The following is a 17,678-nucleotide window of genomic DNA, read 5'->3' as shown; positions in this document are numbered from 1 at the left end:
GCCCACCTGAATCCATTTGCAGGTCTGGAACATTTCCTGCAAAAAGCTGCCCTGAGCCCAGTGTGGTGGCACCATGCCTTTGTGTCCTCAGGACCGGGAAGGCTGAGGTAGGCAGATTGCTGCTAGTTTGAGGCTAGCCTTAGCACAGAACAAGACCCGATTTCTTCTTTTTTTCTCCCTCCTCCTCCCCCGCCCCTCGCCTTTGCTCCTCCTCCTCCTCTTTGGTTTTTTTCCGGTACAAGGTTTCTCTCTGTAGCCCTGGCTATCCTGGAGCTCACTCTGTAAATCAGGCTGTCCTGGACCTCAGAGATTTGCCTCCTGACTGCTGCCACCACTCCAGCTAAGACCCTGTTTCAAGAAGGAAGAAGGGAGGGCTGGGAAGTGTAGTTCAGTTGGTAGAACGCAGAATGCGTGTTTAGCACGCACAGTTCCCATGACCAAAAAGTCCTGGTGGCACATGGCCATAGTCCAGGCAGGAAGATCAGGAGGACGGCTTCAACTTCATAGTGCATTTGAGGGTAGCCTGGGCTACGTGAGACTCTGTCTCAAAAGGAACAAACAAACAAACAAAAAAACAAAAACAAAAAAACCCAACCAACCAACCAAAAAAACAAACCAGAAGACATAACCTTGGTCCTGAGATCTTTTCTTCCAGCCAGAAAGTCTTCCGTTGGTCTTTCAGGACATTTTATAGATTAATCCATTCCAACTAAAATTCCATCTGCAGCGACAGCCCTCTTCCCAAGAACCTGTAGAACGGCCCCTAAAACCTCTTCTTTGTTTCTGAGCCATCCTTCACTCATATAGGCTGCTCAGAGATCCTTCTAATTTCTTTCTTTTTTTTTTTTTTTTTTTTTTTTGGTCTTTCAAGACAGGGTTTCTCTGTGTAGCCTTGGCCATCCTGGACTCATTTTGTAGACCAGGCTGGCCTCGAACTCACAGCGATCTGCCTGCCTCTGCCTCCCCAGTGCTGGGATTAAAGGCGTGTGCCACCCCCTCCTTCCTCCTAATTTCTTTCTCCCTCATACCTTTCACAGCCCTTGAGATTTCTCCCTAACGCGCCAAAGAATTGTTTTCCACTGCCTATAGCCTATCAAAGGCTTTGACCTCATGGATCCCTGTCTAGTCCTCCAAACATTTTTAGGGCCCTCTCAGAAACTTGGAGACATTTTACAGATCTTGTCTGGCATTCGTCCTCCAATGCGCCATAGCTCTCAATGCCAAGAGCGACCCACTGCGCAGGTCCTAGGGGTTCTGGCTGTTAAATAATCGGTTCTGTCCTGCCACACACACCCTAGTCTCTGGTCCTGTGCCTTGGGGCTTGACTTTTACTTTCGGACTCTGCTGCGGCCGTCAGAGGGCGGCATCCACCATCGACCGTGCTACTCCCGACACGCCCTCTCCAGCCGCGCGTGAAAGCGTCTGGAGGTTTTTGCAAAGAGGGCGGAAGTACCTGTGCTTTGCCTTCTGGATAACGTAGTCTGAAGAGGAGCTAGCCGTACGGTTTGTCTCGGTTCCTTGTCCACTGAGAGTTGCAATCGGGAAGTGACCCAACAGACAGGACTTCAGAAAAGCCCGAGCAGTTAGGACGAGCACAGGCTGCGAGTAAAGTAAAGCACAGAGGCTCCATTTCTGAGGCAGGAGGAGCTGACAGACAGACACACGCACGTTTCCCAGTTTCCCTTGAAGCGACTTTTTCTAGCTATAAATACGGAGGCGGCTCAACGTGCCCAGGAAAGCTGAAGCGGCTTCCTTCATTTGGATTCCCTAGAATCCTGTAATTTAGGAAGAGGGTAGACGTAAAATAATTGAATGGGGATTCAGGACAGAAATCTCTCTCTCTCTCTCTCCTTCCCCCACTTTCTGTCTCGTCCTGCAGCTCATCCTCTTGGTCCTAACCATATTGCTACTGTCCGAAAACAAGTGTTCTGAAACAGGGTCGGGAGAGTTCACTGAATCGGGGAGGAGACGTTTTTTTTCCCTCTTCCTAATATGTGGCCACTTGGGACTCCTTTTTCCAGCAGTCACTGAGCGGTTTAGTTCCTACGACCTAAGGACCAGGGAGGATACATAGTAACATTACAGTTTCTCCTGGGAACTGCTGTCCTTAACCTTTCACCTACACTCTCAGCTACAGGACTCCCATTTGGACTACAGTTCCCACCAAGTCCCTGAGCCTGGCTTCACAAAGGGTCAGATTCTACTGTGGATTATTCCCAGCATGCTTCTAGCAGCTAGCAGCTCCCGTCCGCTTCGTCAATGGTGAGGCCGTGCCGAACTTCATTTCCCAGAAGAAACCAGGCTCACTGAAGCGACGCGCTTAACTCTTGGTGTCGACTACATTTCCCGGAAGGAACTGCGGCGGAGCTAACAGGGCCGAGCGAGCACGATGTCCTCTCGGTTTCCTATCCTATCTCTTCCAGTTACAGTATCTACTTGGGGTTTGAGGACCACCTGACGCTTCATTTCCTAGCGTGTTTTATGGACCGCTCAACACCTGCAATGCGGTGAGGGCGTGGTGACGACTCCATTTCCCAGTGTGCCTCACAGCTCGAGAACTGAGTATTCATGGGTGCGGACTCGATTTCCCAGAATGCATCCGGCGCAGGAAGTCACTGACAGCCCATAGAGTAGGTGGGTGACCGGACTCCATTTCCCGGCGTGCATCAGGGTTGGATGCTGCTCAGGAATGGATTGGCTAAGACATTATATCTGAGATACTCTAAGGAGCTTGCTACCTGCCTCTGTGTAGTACGTGTGTGGCTTTGTGTTTTCCGAGGTGCTTCAGAGTAGGCTTTTGGCAGAGTCCGGTGACATTACTCAGGACTCCATTTCCCGGCGTGCAACGCAAACCGCCCCCCCCCCCCCGCCTCGCGACCAGGTGCTCTGAGGCCTTGAGAACTCCAGTTCCCGGCGTGCTTTGCGGGTTGAGGGTGGTGACAACGAAGCCGACGGCAGAGGGACTTCATCTCCCGGCGTGCCCCGCGGCGGGCGCTGGGCCGGAGCCGGAGCCCGAACGGCGCGGCCTGGAAGAGGCCGGAGCCCAGGGGAGGCGGCGGCAGAGGCAGCGGCGGGGGCAGCCCAGGCAGCCCGAGCCCCGCGGCCTGGGCCTGCGCTCGGCGCCATGAGCGGCGGCGGGCCTTCGGGAGGCGGCCCTGGGGGCTCGGGCCGGGCGCGGACCAGCTCGTTCGCGGAGCCAGGCGGCGGAGGCGGAGGCGGTGGCGGCGGCCCCGGGGGCTCGGCCTCCGGCCCAGGAGGCACTGGCGGCGGGAAGGCGTCAGTCGGGGCTATGGGTGGGGGCGTGGGAGCCTCGAGCTCCGGGGGTGGCCCCAGCGGCAGCGGCGGAGGAGGCAGCGGTGGCCCCGGCGCGGGCACCAGCTTCCCGCCGCCCGGAGTGAAGCTGGGCCGTGAGTACTTAGGGGCGACCTGTGGGGTGGTGATCTGGGCTTCCTAAGCCCATCAAAAGGGCGATCAGATTCTTTTATGTACCCAGATAGAAGCTCGGGGTCACCGTGCTTCTTCAACCCGGGATCTGAGCTCCCAGTCCCCCAGATAAAGGAGTTTGGGGGTACCATCACTTGGAGTTTAGAATCAGAATTATCAACACCCGAGAAACAGAGGTCACAGATCCCACTCTCCCAGCCATCAAGGTCTCAAGTACTTGACGACGTTGCCATCACTAAAGAACAGCATCAGAGGTCATAGTTACTTGCCAGTGAACTAGGATTACTGTCCCCTAAGAGACAAGAATAAGATCGCTGCCACCATCTGTAAAAAAAAAAAAAAAAAAGAGAGAGAGAGGATGGGGCTGCTCATTTCCTTCCATCAAAAAGTGGGGATTTGGATTGAATATCTTTTGGAAATACAGACCCAGGATTACTAATGTTCCCACAGAACAGGGCCAGGTTTAAACCATAAGGCCTGGCATTAGCACCTAACCCACTGAAAATGTGTAGACTTGTGTCCCCAATGATGGCAGTAAGTAATCATTGCTGTTTACAAGTAAGAACAGACTGAGACTCGACACGGGCTCCAAATCAAGCTCATTGTCGGGATTCTTTTTAAAAATAATGGGGGGGCCGTTTAGCAAAAATGGAATGGGGGGGGCAAGAGTCACACCTATTATAAAATATGGTTTTGAAGTGGCTGGCATTGGCTCTTTTAAAAGAAAATTAGCCATATAGGATTATTTTTCAAAGTGTCACTCATTGCCCCCCCCCAAATAGAAATTGTTTATAAGTTTACTGAAGGGAGTGGGTCACTAGGAATGGCACCAAGGTTTGTTGCTACTCCAGAGGCCCCAGGCTGGAATATTCCCCCAGCTGTCTTGGAGATTAGCTGCTCCGTTGTCAGGTTAGGTGCTACTCTGGACCACACAGATGGAGAGGGGCCAGGCCAGTGCACTTTCCAATGCAAAGAAAGAATAACAGCCCCTGTCCCCGCTCCCCCCCATGCCCACCCCAAGTGAGGGTTAGGCCAGTGGCACTTCAGTCAGTTCATTTCTGTCAGCCAGGGAGGATTTCCAAGTCGGTGTTTGGGGGCTGTGAGAATATGGCCAGTGCTTTCCTGAAGAAGGAACACCCCCATTGCTTCTGCTCCTTTGAGGGGAAGGTGGTACCTCGTGCCTGCCCTGCGGAAGAGGCCAAAGGCTGGGGAAACGTAGTGGGGCTGGATTCTACACCTGTGGTGTCAGTGGCCCCCACCACCAAGTGACCTCACAGCTGGTTGCTAGAAGTAGGAATTAGAAGGTGCTTTACCCACTAATGGAAAATAAGTGTGTATGTTGGTGCCCTGCTACACAGGAGGCAGAATTTAGGGTTCCTTGGGGGAGGCTTTAGGTCCTAATCTCATGCTTAGGTATCAAACCACAGAGTAATCACTGTCCCTTCCCCCGCAGTGAGCTTTCCCTCTCTGGGCTATGGTGGCCAGAGAGGAAAGATCCATAGATTATATCCCCTTGGTTCCTTAGGTGACAGCGGGAAGGTGACCACAGTGGTGGCCACTCTAGGCCAAGGCCCAGAGCGTTCTCAGGAGGTGGCTTACACCGACATCAAAGTGATTGGGAATGGCTCATTCGGCGTCGTGTACCAGGCACGGCTGGCAGAGACAAGGGAGCTGGTGGCCATCAAGAAGGTTCTTCAGGACAAAAGGTTCAAGGTAGCTTGGGTGGCCGGGAGGTTTGGGCACTGGGACTGAGTGCTGAGTGCTCAGCAGTAGAGTTGCAGCCTGGAATTTCATGTTCTTGATAGGACTTATTTGTTACAATGTGCACATGCATGATGTCTGCATGGCTGGCTTAAGTGTGCTGTGGTGTGTACATGGAGGTCGGGGCAGCTGGTGGGAGCTGGTTGTTCCACTGTGGATCCAGGCAGGACTCGAACTCAGATCGTGAGGGCTGCGTGGCAAGCATGTCCATCTGTTGACACAGCTCGTCAGCCTGAGCCTGGGGTTTCGGCGGGACCTAAGCATGGGCCTGAGGAGAGGAGGAAGGAAGGGAATGAACTAAGGGGAAGATGGGAAATGTAAATTTCAGAACAGCTGAGTGCTAGTGTTTACTGGGCATTTCCTCAGTGTAAGTGCTTGACAGGCAAGTTCTAATTTAATTTACCCAGAGAGGCTCTGAGGGCAGGTACTGCTGTTCCTGCTCCAAGTCAGCAGAAGTGAAGCTGCACAGTAAGGGTCCCTCAGGGATAGGCTCGGGCCTGTTTGACTCACAAGTCCTCCTCAACCCCTAGGTCACATCTCTTCCAGCACAAAGTCTGCTAAGGCTGATGCTGGTAGCTCTGAAGGTCACGCTGTGCCTCAGGTGTCAGCGGGTACCCAGAGGAATCCAGGCCTTACAGCGCTCACCTAGGCCCCTTGTCTTGGTGCCGGGCTCTGTGCGGGGGTGGGGGGGAAGGGTGCTCTGTGGGTGCCAGATGAGATGAGATGGGATAGCGGGCTGGGGTGGGGCTGGGCAGTGAGTGGCGCTGGGGTCTTGGTCAGACCTTGATAGAGCTGAACTGCACACATGAGCAGGATCTGAGGCCCTAGAGGCTGGGACAGTGGGAAGAGGCTCAGGCGTGAGTGGAAGATGAGATTAGAAGTCTGGAGTCTAGGATCTAAGCTAGAGTGGCGCCCCCAGTACTTCGGGGAAAGTGATGGGGGTCACGGTGAACCAGGCAGCCACCGCGTGTCCACTGCTGCTTGTGCCAGTGCTCGGTGGTGTCTGCGTGCTCTGATCTCCTTAGTTTTGGTGGCAGTGGGAGTGAACCCAGAGGTTTGCCCATGCTATGTGAGGGCTAGACCACTGACTGAGCTAGCTAGAGCCCTAGCACTCTTTCTCTTTTGACTGTCCTTGAACTTGAAATCCTCCCACCTTAGCCCTCTGAGTAGCAGAGATTACAGGCCAGCACCACTAGGCCTTGCTTCAGTCAATTTTTCAAGAGATGCCGAGGACCGGCTTGATGAGGCAAATAATCAGGCTTTATAGGTTAGAAAACTTCTCAAAAGCAGGTTGAAGAAAACACATTAGTGGCCCCGGACTGACTGGCCCATCAGTCTCCAGCTTGCATATGAGCGGGGGGTGGGGGGGAGATGGGGGGGGGATCAGGGTGAAGAAATAACCCTCCCTTTCTCCCCCTACAGCCTTGAGTTTGGGGCACAGGGGAACAGTTGGTGGATGTGAGGGTACTGGGGGAGGGAGGCCGGGAATGGATGTATTGAGACTCTCGCTTTGCCCTCAAGAACCGAGAGCTGCAGATTATGCGTAAGCTGGACCACTGCAACATCGTGAGGCTTCGGTACTTTTTCTACTCCAGTGGGGAGAAGGTGAGACATTGGGAATCTGGGTGTGTGTGTGGGGGGGGGGGGGGGTGTGTTACCACACCCCAGTTCTATCCATTCTGCGGCTGGCCTTTCCCGAGAGCTCCTGTCTTCCCGCACTGTCGTCTGCACCCTTCCTTCTCTTCTTCTTTTTTTTAAGATTTATTTATTATGTATACAGCACGCATCAGACCACATTATAGATGGTTGTGAGCCACCATGTGGTTGCTGGGAATTGAACTCAGGTCCTCTGGAAGAGCAGACAGTGCTCTTAACCACTGAACCATCTCTCCAGCCGCCCCCCCCCCCCCCCTTCTTAAGACGCCTCACATCTCTATTTTGCTCTCCAGAAAGATGAGCTGTATTTAAATCTGGTGCTGGAATACGTGCCCGAGACGGTGTACCGAGTGGCCCGTCACTTTACCAAGGCCAAGCTGGTCATCCCTATCATCTACGTCAAGGTAGGCAGGCAGGCTGCTGGAGCCCAGCCCTAGGCCCGGCCGGGGCCACCTGTGTCTGGGCTCTTATCCTCCAGGGTGGGAGGCTTGGGAGGCTTCTGTTCCCCATCCTCAGCTCTGTGGCTTGTAAATGGGCTCGGCTAAGCCAAGGCCAAGGGGGTGGAAAAGGAACTGCTCCACACAGTAGGACCAGTGCCGTTCAGGAAAGCACAGAGTAAGAGGAGGAGTGTGCCTACTCAGAGGAGCCAGGCAGGACTCTCCCCTCCTGGGAGCTGCGTCCCCTGTGGCTTCAGTACCTTGTACCTGGGCTGTGCCTGTGATTGCAGCTGCACATGTACCAGTCATGGGAGCCACACTGCGGCTGCTCCTGTGCTCACCCCTGTGCTGAGCACTTCCGGAAGCTTAGCTGACTTGAGACCCAGGCCTTGCCCTTGAAGAGCTGTTTGGCTGGGCACGGTGGCACGAACCTTTTGTCCCAGCACTTAGGAGGATCTCTGAGTTCAAGGCCACCCTGGGCTATATAGTAAGCTCTCATGTGTTTAAAACAGAAGAAGTATGTTTGGTGAGGTGACAGGCGCCATCAAGGAAAATGACAAAGCTGAGGAGCTGCTGGTGTATAGAGGGCCTTAGGGAGCTGGAAACTGAAAGCCCCTTCCTACCTGGCTTGGGAGTGAGAAAGGAATGCTGGGAGGGCAGGAGGGGGGGATGTCAAGCAACTGACCAGTTTGTACATATCAGGTACTGGCTTAGGCCCAGGGGACTCAGGAGAATGCAGATGCAAAGGTCCTGGCTGCACAGTGGTGCATGTTTATGATCCCAGCATGGGGAGGCTGAGCAGGCAGGTTTCAAGTTCAAGGCCAGCCTGGAACCAGGGTATGACCCTGCTTCAAAAGGAAAAAAAAAAAAAAACAAAAAACCCAGAAAGGTTCCATGGGTAAAGGTGCTTGCTGCTAAGCTTGAGGACCAATTCCTGGGGTACAAACAATGAGAAGAAAGAACCAACACCAGCCAGTTGTCCTATTGCCACCTGTAGTCTATGGCACGTGTGTCACCCCGTTACCCTAGAGGCAGGCATGTACATACAATCAAGATGTTATACAGATTAAAAACCAATCAAAACTGAGAGCCTTACTTAGGCTCTAGTTAGTGGGCGTAGGGAAGGCAGGAAGTGACACTGGAGCAGAGCTGTGCGTGGCGCTGCTGGAGGTGGGAGGCTGAGGCCCTCCAAGGTGGCAGCTTGTGGGGGGGGGAGTGGAGTGCCTGCTCCATAGCCTGGGTATGCCAAGACTTTCCGCTGTCACTTTTTTTTTTTTTTTTTTTTTTTGGTATTTCAAGACAGGGTTTCTCTGTGTGTCCCTGGCTGTCCTAGACTCGCTTTGTAGACCAGGCTGGCCTCGAACTCACAGTGATCCGCCTGCCTCTGCCTCCTGAGTGCTGGGATGAAAGGCGTGCGCCACCACATGGTATCACGTAGGCTCATGCTGGGGTAACTGGAGCAGCAAGCAGCTCCTTATGTGGGGCCCAATGCCAGCATGCCATCCTCAGGGTTCAGACTCAAAACTGGGAATGGGGCCCTGTGGTCTGTCTTCGTAAGTCCTCCATTAAAGTTTGGGGACTCCAACAGAGTTCAGGAGTTGAGGCCATGGGCCAACGGACCAGCGGTGTGTTGTGCAGGCTAGAGCTGAGCTGTGCCCTGCCCATCCTAGGTGTACATGTACCAGCTTTTCCGGAGCTTGGCCTACATCCACTCCCAAGGCGTGTGTCACCGTGACATCAAGCCCCAGAATTTGCTTGTGGACCCTGACACTGCTGTCCTCAAGCTCTGCGATTTTGGCAGGTAGGTCTGACCTGGAGCGTGTGGGGGGCCTGCAGGGGTGAGAGAGCCTTCCACTGGATTCCATGGTTAACCCTGCCCTCTTTTCCCACAGTGCAAAGCAGTTGGTTCGGGGGGAGCCCAATGTCTCCTACATTTGCTCTCGGTACTACCGCGCCCCAGAACTCATCTTTGGAGCCACAGATTACACCTCATCCATAGGTCAGTTGGGGAGTGACGGTCTTGGTGATGAGCGCTCGCTCTGTGTCCTTTACTAGTGCTCAGAGGCCCAGCAGGCTGCTGCTGCGTCTAGTTAGAGTAGCTAGCAGCCACCGCAGGGACTGCAGAGCCAGCCAGGGCAGGGCTGAGGCCTCAAGTCTGACTTACTGCAGAGTCCACTTCCGCCTAGGACCTCTTGGTCAGCCTGTTCTTATTTGGGGAAGGGGCTGGCAGCTACTTGGGAAGCGTCACCATGAGGGTATGGCCTGCTCCCCGGGCCTGCCTTTCTGATCCTGAGGGAGAGCTGAAATGAGAACATGTCTGGGAAGGTTTGAAGAAGAGTGTCCGTCTGAGGAGCCTTGAGGTTCTTAGGTGGGAACTTGTACCGTGCAGGTCACGGTACAGCGTAGGAGGGGTGAGCAGGCGAGGCCACGGCTCTTCCCGTGGCAGGACAGAGGCCAGGTGGTGAGGGTAGCCCAGGACTGAAAGGGTCAGGCCTCGTGTTGGCCTGGATGAGGAGCAGAGAAGGGCTCGTTGGGGTCACTCACAGGGCATGAGGGCTGTGAGCACCGACTGTCTTGAGACAGTGGCTGCTGCTGCAGTGCCTCTGTAGACAGCCATGAGGAGCAGTGTTGGCAAAAGGAGTGGGCTGGGCGGCTTGGCTGTCCAGTGCTAACCCTCTGTCCTTCCCTTCAGATGTGTGGTCAGCTGGCTGTGTACTGGCTGAGCTGCTGCTTGGCCAACCCATCTTCCCTGGGGACAGTGGGGTGGACCAGCTTGTGGAGATCATCAAGGTGAGGACAGGGCCAGGACCAGGGAAAGCGGGGAGGGGAATGGGGCACCTGAGGAAACGGCCCTTGTCTCAAAACCCCACTTTCCTTTACAGGTACTAGGAACACCAACTAGGGAACAAATCCGAGAGATGAACCCCAACTACACAGAGTTCAAGTTCCCCCAGATCAAAGCTCACCCCTGGACAAAGGTAGGGGCAGAAATAGGGACTTGGGAAGCATGGCTGAAGGGTGGGTCCCCTTGGAGGCCACCTGCTGTGGGAACCTGGCTGAAATATCATGGCTTGCGGGGCTCGAGAGATGGCTAAGTAGTTAAGAGCACTTGTTACTCTTGCAGAGGACCTGGGTTCGATTCCCAGCACCCACATGGCGGCTCACAACCACCTGTAAGCCCAGTTCCAGGGGATCCTACAGGCATGCATGTGGCTAACACACATGTACACAGGCAAAACATTCATATACATAAGTAAACACATCTAAAAAAATAAAAATAAATTATGGTGGGGGTGATATCTGAAGTTGTCCAGAGACACAGTCAACAACACTTTGAGATCGCGAAGTTTATAGAATTGTAAAAGTTGGGAACCCATAGGTAAATACAAGATTCCCATTTGTGTGGTGGCAAGTAAACAGAGTTTAGCATCAGGATTCATTAAGTCGTGGACCCTGAGCTGGCTGCCCATCGCGGTGCTTATGCCTGTTTCCTCACTGGGGAGGGGGGTTGTTTGGGAGGCAGGCAGCCATAGGTGGGCACAGTGACACACACCACTTAGGGGTCACAGCACGTCTCACCATCTGAATTCTACCCACAGGTGTTCAAATCTCGGACACCACCTGAGGCCATTGCACTCTGCTCAAGCCTGCTGGAGTACACTCCATCTTCAAGGCTCTCCCCACTAGAGGCCTGTGCCCACAGCTTCTTTGATGAACTGCGGTGTCCTGGAACCCAGCTCCCCAACAACCGCCCACTTCCCCCCCTCTTCAACTTCAGTCCTGGTGGTGAGAGCACAGCTTGGGGCCAGTGGAGTTGTTGGGGGAACATGGAGAGGCTTGGTGTTGAATGCAGACAGGACTAGGGAGCAGAGAGGGCATGGAGGCCCTAAGGCTCGGCCAGCTGTCTCCACATTGCGGCTGGATGCTGGGCCTTTTCCAGTTCACACCTCAGAGTCTTGTGGCTAGTCCCTACCACCTGGCCATGCCAATGACTAGGTCCTTGCTTGGTGCCCCATCCTAGCACTCATAAGCCTGCCCCTCTGAACATGTCAATTCCTGTTTCTAGAACTCTCCATCCAACCGTCTCTCAATGCCATTCTCATCCCTCCTCACTTGAGGTCCCCAGCAGGCCCTGCTGCCCTCACCTCGTCCTCACAAGGTAAGGTGGGGAATGTGCTGAGGCTTAAGCAGTGCATGTCACGTGGGCTTCTGTAGTTCCCTGATGGCTTTAAGTTGTTGACATTTGATGACAAAGACATATTTTACAGTATGTCAGCAACCAGGCCCCCCCCCCCCTTTTTTTTTTTTGGTTTTTCAAGACAGGGTCTGTGTAGCCTTGGCTGTCCTAGACTCACTTTGTAGACCAGGCTGGCCTCGAACTCACAGTGATGCACCTGCCTCTGCCTCCCGAGTGCTGGGATTAAAGGCGCGTGCCACCACACCTGGCCAGCAACCAGCTTCATAGGGCAGTAGTGCCCACGTTTGTGTTCAAATGCTAACGGGAAGACCAAACATTCTTTGGTCTGAACAAATTAACAGAAAGTTGCCCACGTGTTAGGGCCATTTTGGGTCAAAAACAAAACCAGATTTCTTGTTTCTTTGGGAGAAGAAAATCTGACTTGGCAGCCATGGCCTGCCTGTCCCCTGATGGCAGTTGGCACTATATCAGCTGCCCCCTTTCTTCCATGGTGCCTGGCTCCCTGGTGTGAGCCACTTTAGTGTCGGGCTGGCCCTTTGGCATCTGAGTTTGTAGCCCTGACTTGGAGCGGCAGTCGCCAGCTTGTTGAAGCTGTCGGCGTGAGGGTGTGATGATGCAGGGCTAACTGTCCACTCCTTCCCTCTCCTTCAGCTTTAACTGAGACTCAGACCAGCCAAGACTGGCAGGCATCCGATGCCACACCTACCCTCGCTAATTCTTCCTGAGGGCCCCGCCGCCGACCCCTCCACATCCATCTGGGAACCCCCAGGTGGGGCTGGGAAGCGGGCCATAGCCCATCAAGATCCTGCCCTGGCTGGGCCTAGACCAGAGGGCAGAGGTAAATGAACTACCCCAGCATCCAGGCTCCCTCACCAGCCTCACCTGTGCGGTGGGCTTTTTAAAGAGGATTTTAACTGGTTGCGGGGAGGGAAGAGAAAGAAGGACAGGGGGTTTGGGGCCTGAGGACCTTCTACCCCCTTGGTCCCCTCCCCTCCCCCAGACTACCACTCCTTCCCCTGCCCCTCATGTCCCTTGTAAATAGAACCAGCCCAGCCCACCTCCTCTTCCCTCCCCTGGCCCCTGGGTGTAAATAGATTGTTATAATTTTTTTCTTAAAGAAAACGTCAATTCACACCATCCAACCCGCCCCCCTCCCCAGCTGTATTCCCCTCTGCCCTCTGCTCCCAAGGCTTCCTCCCTACCCATCCTGAAAGTGGGGAGTGGGGAGAGCCCCTGGTGTCTTAGTTTCCACAGTAAGGTTTGCCTGTGTACAGACCTCCGTTCAATAAATTATTGGCATGAAACCCTTCTTCCTGTCTGGCTGCCAGTTTCTGCAGAGCTCGGGGGTGGGGGGGTGTTCAGGGTGTGGGATGAGTTGCACCTCAGGCAGGGGGACACTGAGAAGCTAGAAGCCCCAGTACCACTAGTGCTTATCCACCACACCAGTGGAACCTGCCCACTACCTGGCACCACCTATCTGTTTAGCCAGGGAAAGGACGGACGAGCATCCTGGGTGGTGAGAGCAGTCACTTAGAGGGCTTCACACCCAGAACTGAGGAGGCGGAGTCAGGGCCTGACCCTGGATGAAGAGTCTCTTTGGCCAAATATCAAACTGCCTGGAAATTGAGTAGTGTGGGTGTGTGTGGAGGGCAGATTCCCGAGGCATAGCTCTGTCTGAAGCAGGGTGCCCGCCTGCTTCACTCTTAGGGGTGTTGGGAAGTGGCAACCTTGGCAAGGTGGAGGGCTTAGCTTTTCTTCTTTTTTATTTTTTGAGGTGGTCTTCCACTATAGCTCAGGCTTGCCTGGAATTCAAGACCATCTTGCTTTAGGTTCCCAAATACTGGGACTGCAGGCTCGTGCCACCTTGCCAGGCTCTTTCCCTTGACTTTTAAAATCTGCTGAAGCCAGATGGTGGGGACCATGGGCAGAAGGAAATGGTGTCTCCACATGGTGCCAACCGTGAGTGGGTAGGAGGCTCAGGAAGGAGACCTGGGAGGGAGCGACTCTGGGTCCTCCTGATGCACAGAAGGAACTGGGGACATAGCCTTACTGGGACTCCCAAAATGCCGGGCCCTGCCAGATGCTTACAGAGGCGCCGGGGGCTCCTTTCTCATCCTGCGTCTCTTCAAACCAGTCACGAAGTAGGATGAGCATAGCTGGTTAGGGACAGACCCGTGTCCTCCTCCTACTGGGTGACCATGTGGTCACTGTCTTGGTCTTACCCACCTGACCCTCAAATCTCTACTCAGCCCTGTCCAGCCTCTCCTGGACCGTGGCCAGCCTACCACTCACCTTGCTCTGATCCAGGGAGACATGACATCCTCCCTGTGACAGTGCCTTCAACTACTCACCCCAATTTCCAAAGCCTGGGCTTATCTCTTAGGCAGCCCCAGACCCCAGCAGCACCCCGCTTCACTTATTAGAGCTTGCGGCCTGTGGCGGCTGGGGAAGCCCTGCCCCACTGACCTCCCAAATTAACCTACAGCTGCTTAGGGAGCAGAAGGACACCCTAAGAAAATGGGATCACTTCCTGTTTCCAAGGTCCCTCAAATTCCAAGTATCTATGACACTGCCTTCTCCAAGGAGAGTAAGTCCTCTGCCATCAGCGGCTGTTGGGGCTGCGGTCTTACTCAGAGCAATACAGATAGGCCTAAGAACTGCACCCAAAGCTCACAGCACCTCCACCCAGCCAAAGGCCTGGGCAATTCTCTGTCCTGTTTCCTCACTTGTACAACAGGAATGACACCCAAGGCCATCTCAGGGAGTCCTGCCTGATACTGCCAGGCGGTCGGGTGTACCCTGCGACTATACCTGGATGGCCCGCCTGAAATGCTCTTTTCCTCTTGCACTGGCAGATGCCTACCTGCACTTCAGGAACTGGCACCACTAAGAAGTCTGTTCTCAGATTCCACTGTCCCTACACTTCCCCATCCCAGCCCAGGAGTCCTTAGACCTGACTCGCCTTTAGCCTGGGTGCCATGGCACATGTGAGGGAACCCTTGAACACTGGCAGCCTTGCCTGTGTAGTGGCAAGCTGTCTGCCCTTCCGTTTGCTGCTCCTGCCGGGCTGAGCATGCCTGAGTGCAGAGCTGTGTCTGCTTCATTCCTGGGTCTTCACCGTCACCCAGTCTGAGCTGAGCACTGGGGGTACCTACGGATGGATTTCATGCTGTCAAGACCGAGATGAAGCAAGGCCAGGGAAACTTAAGTACTTCCTGTCCCAGGCAGAGCTAAGTCCCAGGCCCCAAAGCCCACGGAAGGACCGGGGGAAAGCGGGGGTTCCAAGCAGATCTGAAGAGGTATACGAGTGTCTGACACAGGCCTGGCACATGGTTGGTGCTCAGTTGGGGTTACCTGATGTTGCTGAGCACCGGGTGATGCCGTGCAAAGAAAGAGCCTTGGCAAACCCCGTTCTGCAAGGCAGCAGCAGGGGCTGAGATAGACCACACCACTTTTCAGAGCTTCAGTGTCACCTTGCGCAGAGAAAGACAGGAGACACTTGGCGGGGGTTCTTCCTGTTCGGAGGAGTCAGCAGTTGCAGGAGGCCAGCAGGGTGGATCCTGACATGTGGGTACCATGTTAGCTCGCAGGTCCTCTCCCCCGTGGTGCCTATGCTCAACCTTGTTGCCAAATCCTTTTTATCAGTGGCTCTTGGGCTTTGTCACACAAAGGTCGTGTCCAACTGCAACAGTCCACTGGCTTCACTGGCCCCCAGCGCCGCCTGGCACAGCTGCAGTGTATCCTCCAGCGCCAGTGGCTGGGATGTCTCTATGATGGCGATGGTCTCCCCAAGCTCTGTGCACATGATAGTCTGCTGAGGTTCAGGGGGCGGGGGCGGGACCGGAGAGGGTGATCTGGGAGGCTGTAGTGTCAAAGTCCTGGCTCGGGCATGGACCCGCTGGTGCAGTCGAAGACCTGCCATGGCGCGGAACCAGCGTCCACAGGTCCCGCAGTAGTAAGGGCTCTTGTTGTAGAGGCCAGTGATGGGAAGGCGAGGGGCCCGTGCAAAGGCCACCGGCCGTAGGTGTAGGCGCCGGTGCTGCTGCAGGTTGGAGCTCTGTGTGAAGCGCTTGCCACAGTCTAGGCACTGGTAGGGACGCACACCTGTGTGGGTCAGCTGGTGGCGGCTGAGGTTGGCTAAGGAGGCAAAGGTCTTGCCACAGGAGTGACACTGAAAGGGCCTCTCCCCTGTGTGGGTGCGCAGGTGGTTGCGCACATGGACCAGCTTCTTGAAGCCCTTGCCACAGACCCCGCACCTGTGCCTGCGCTCAGGGGGGCCGTGCACTGCCCGTCGGTGCCTGGAGAGCCGGGAGGCCGAGGCGAAGGACTTGGGGCACTGTGGACAAGGCAGCTGGGCAGGCGGGGGTGGGGGTGAAGGCGTGGGCTCAGCTGGAGTTGGGGAGACAGTTGCTACCCTGGTGGGGGTTCCACTTTTCCCAGCGTGAGTTCGCCGGTGGTAGAGGAACTTGGTCATGTTGCTGAAGGTCTTGCCACAGCGACAGCGGTGCAATGGGTTGGCAGTGTGGGCCCGGCGGTGGGCTACCAAGGTGAGCTCAGTGCCAAAGCCACGGCCACAGTCCACACAGAGGTAGCGGGCTTCTCCACGGTGGAGCCGCTGGTGCTGCTCCAGAGAGGCCGCCTTCTTGAAGACCTTGGAGCAGGTGGTACACTCGTGGGTGCCACCCACGTGGGCCCGGCCATGAGCCATCAGCCGGTTAGCAGAGCTGAAGCTACGCTGGCACTGGCTGCAGTGGAAGGGGTGGGTGGCTGATGCCGGGCCGCGAGATGCCCGACGGTGTCTGCGGCGTGGCCCTGAAGAGCCACGGTGCTGGGAACAATCCCCACAGCTCTGAGTCGGATCAGCCACGGACTTGTCACCCCCCATGTCTTCAGCAGGAAGCTCTGTGGCTGCTTCCTCCTCATCCGTCTCTTCATCATCGTCTTCCCCGTCCTCTTCCTCCTCGTCATCCTCCTCTTCCAACCCATTGCGCTCCTCCTTCTCCAGGGAGTCAAAGTGGGTGCCCTGATGCTCCAAGAACTCCTCAGGGGTGGCACAAAGGGCGGAACACTCAGGACACTCGTAGGGCTCCATCTTGACTTCTGGTGGCGGGGGTGGTGGTGACGGTGGCGGGGGAGGCAGGGGAGGTGGCTCATCGGCTGCGCTGGGGAGGTGTTGAGTCTTGCGATGAGCCACCCACAGCTCAGGCGAGGGAAAGAGCTCATGGCAGTCTCCACACTGGTACTGGATTTGGCTTGCCGACTCCTGCAGGTGAGCATCCTGGTGGGCCAGGAGCTCACTGGGGGAGAGGATGATCTGGCTGCACTCACCACACTGGAAAGGTCCCTCCCCGGTGCCAGGCCCCAGCTCGGGCCCCAGCCCCGCGTCCTGGGTGGTCAGCGTCTCCTCCTCTGACACGGTGAGCAGGTGCTGTTCCTGGTGGGAGAGGACTTCCTCCAGGGTGTTGTAGAGGCTGCCACACTCAGAGCACATGAACTGGTGGCGCTGGAAGAAGAGGGACGAGGCCAGGGCCTCCCCGGACGTCACCTCAGTCACTGCTGTCGCCAACTCCGCCAGCTCTCCGGACAGAGGTGTTGAAAGCTCCACTGCTCCTGGTGACTGGCTTGGCGTCTCAACTGCCTCGGCCACCATCTCTGCCATTATTGGGAAGGCAGTGCCTGGAGAAAGAGGGGCAGAGGCCAGTGGCACACCAGGAACCCAAACATGTGGAATGCTCACTCCGCTACTGACCCAAGTGTTAGTTCTATGTTTATCCCTCAGTCTTTCATGATCCCATGTCTCTGAGCCTGTCACAGCTGCTACAGTCAGGGAAGCAAGAGAGAATATGGGTACTCTGCAGCCTGACCTCTGATGCTGCCCTGAGGCCCAGTGACGCTCTTTTTGAGATTTCTCCCCCCCCCCCCCCCGAGCCTTTGTCCATTCTGTGTCCTGTTTGTGCAGCACCTTTCTTGGGTTTCTGTGCAACCCAGGCCGGCCTCAACCTCAGTATGTGGTAGAGGACGGCGGTGAGGCAATTCTTTTTCCTCAGCCTCCCAGTACTAGGATTTCAGGTGCACACACCACACCAACTAAGTACTTGGGATACAAAACTTTCGCATCTGCCCCTGTGTCCTACCTCCCCTACTCTGTCTGGCCTCAACCTAACCCAACCCCCAACCCCTTT

At 55.3% G+C, this 17,678-nt stretch overlaps 2 protein-coding genes across 2 annotated transcripts; one reads left to right on the top strand and one right to left on the bottom strand.

The window, feature by feature from the left end:
* The first annotated feature begins 3,109 nt into the window (after positions 1-3,109).
* On the top strand, positions 3,110-12,800 carry Gsk3a (glycogen synthase kinase 3 alpha). The gene is made up of 11 exons (XM_051162606.1): positions 3,110-3,407; positions 4,970-5,157; positions 6,727-6,810; positions 7,155-7,265; positions 8,969-9,099; positions 9,191-9,297; positions 9,991-10,088; positions 10,181-10,276; positions 10,898-11,084; positions 11,365-11,457; positions 12,148-12,800. Exons 1-11 carry the CDS (start codon positions 3,125-3,127, stop codon positions 12,219-12,221), a joined length of 1,452 nt encoding a protein of 483 aa, XP_051018563.1. The 5' UTR covers positions 3,110-3,124; the 3' UTR covers positions 12,222-12,800.
* Positions 12,801-15,007: 2,207 nt separating this feature from the next.
* Positions 15,008-17,320, bottom strand: Znf526 (zinc finger protein 526). The gene has a single exon (XM_051162604.1). It carries the CDS (start codon positions 17,153-17,155, stop codon positions 15,158-15,160), a length of 1,998 nt encoding a protein of 665 aa, XP_051018561.1. The 5' UTR covers positions 17,156-17,320; the 3' UTR covers positions 15,008-15,157.
* Positions 17,321-17,678: the final 358 nt, after the last annotated feature.

Source organism: Acomys russatus, chromosome 19, assembly GCF_903995435.1.
Source record: "Acomys russatus chromosome 19, mAcoRus1.1, whole genome shotgun sequence".
NCBI classification, from domain to species: domain Eukaryota; kingdom Metazoa; phylum Chordata; class Mammalia; order Rodentia; family Muridae; genus Acomys; species Acomys russatus.
The sequence above is the reverse complement of the archived record's forward strand: the minus strand, read 5'-3'. Positions and strand labels throughout refer to the sequence as shown.

Coding starts and splice junctions, on each gene's coding strand:
- Gsk3a (XM_051162606.1), top strand. CDS start 3,125: ATGAGCGGCGGCGGGCCTTCGGGAGGCGGCCCTGGGGGCTCGGGCCGG. Junction 11,085..11,364: donor CTTCAACTTCAGTCCTGGTG/GTGAGAGCACAG, acceptor TCCTGTTTCTAG/AACTCTCCATCCAACCGTCT. Junction 11,458..12,147: donor CCTCACCTCGTCCTCACAAG/GTAAGGTGGGGA, acceptor CCTCTCCTTCAG/CTTTAACTGAGACTCAGACC.
- Znf526 (XM_051162604.1), bottom strand. CDS start 17,155: ATGGCAGAGATGGTGGCCGAGGCAGTTGAGACGCCAAGCCAGTCACCA.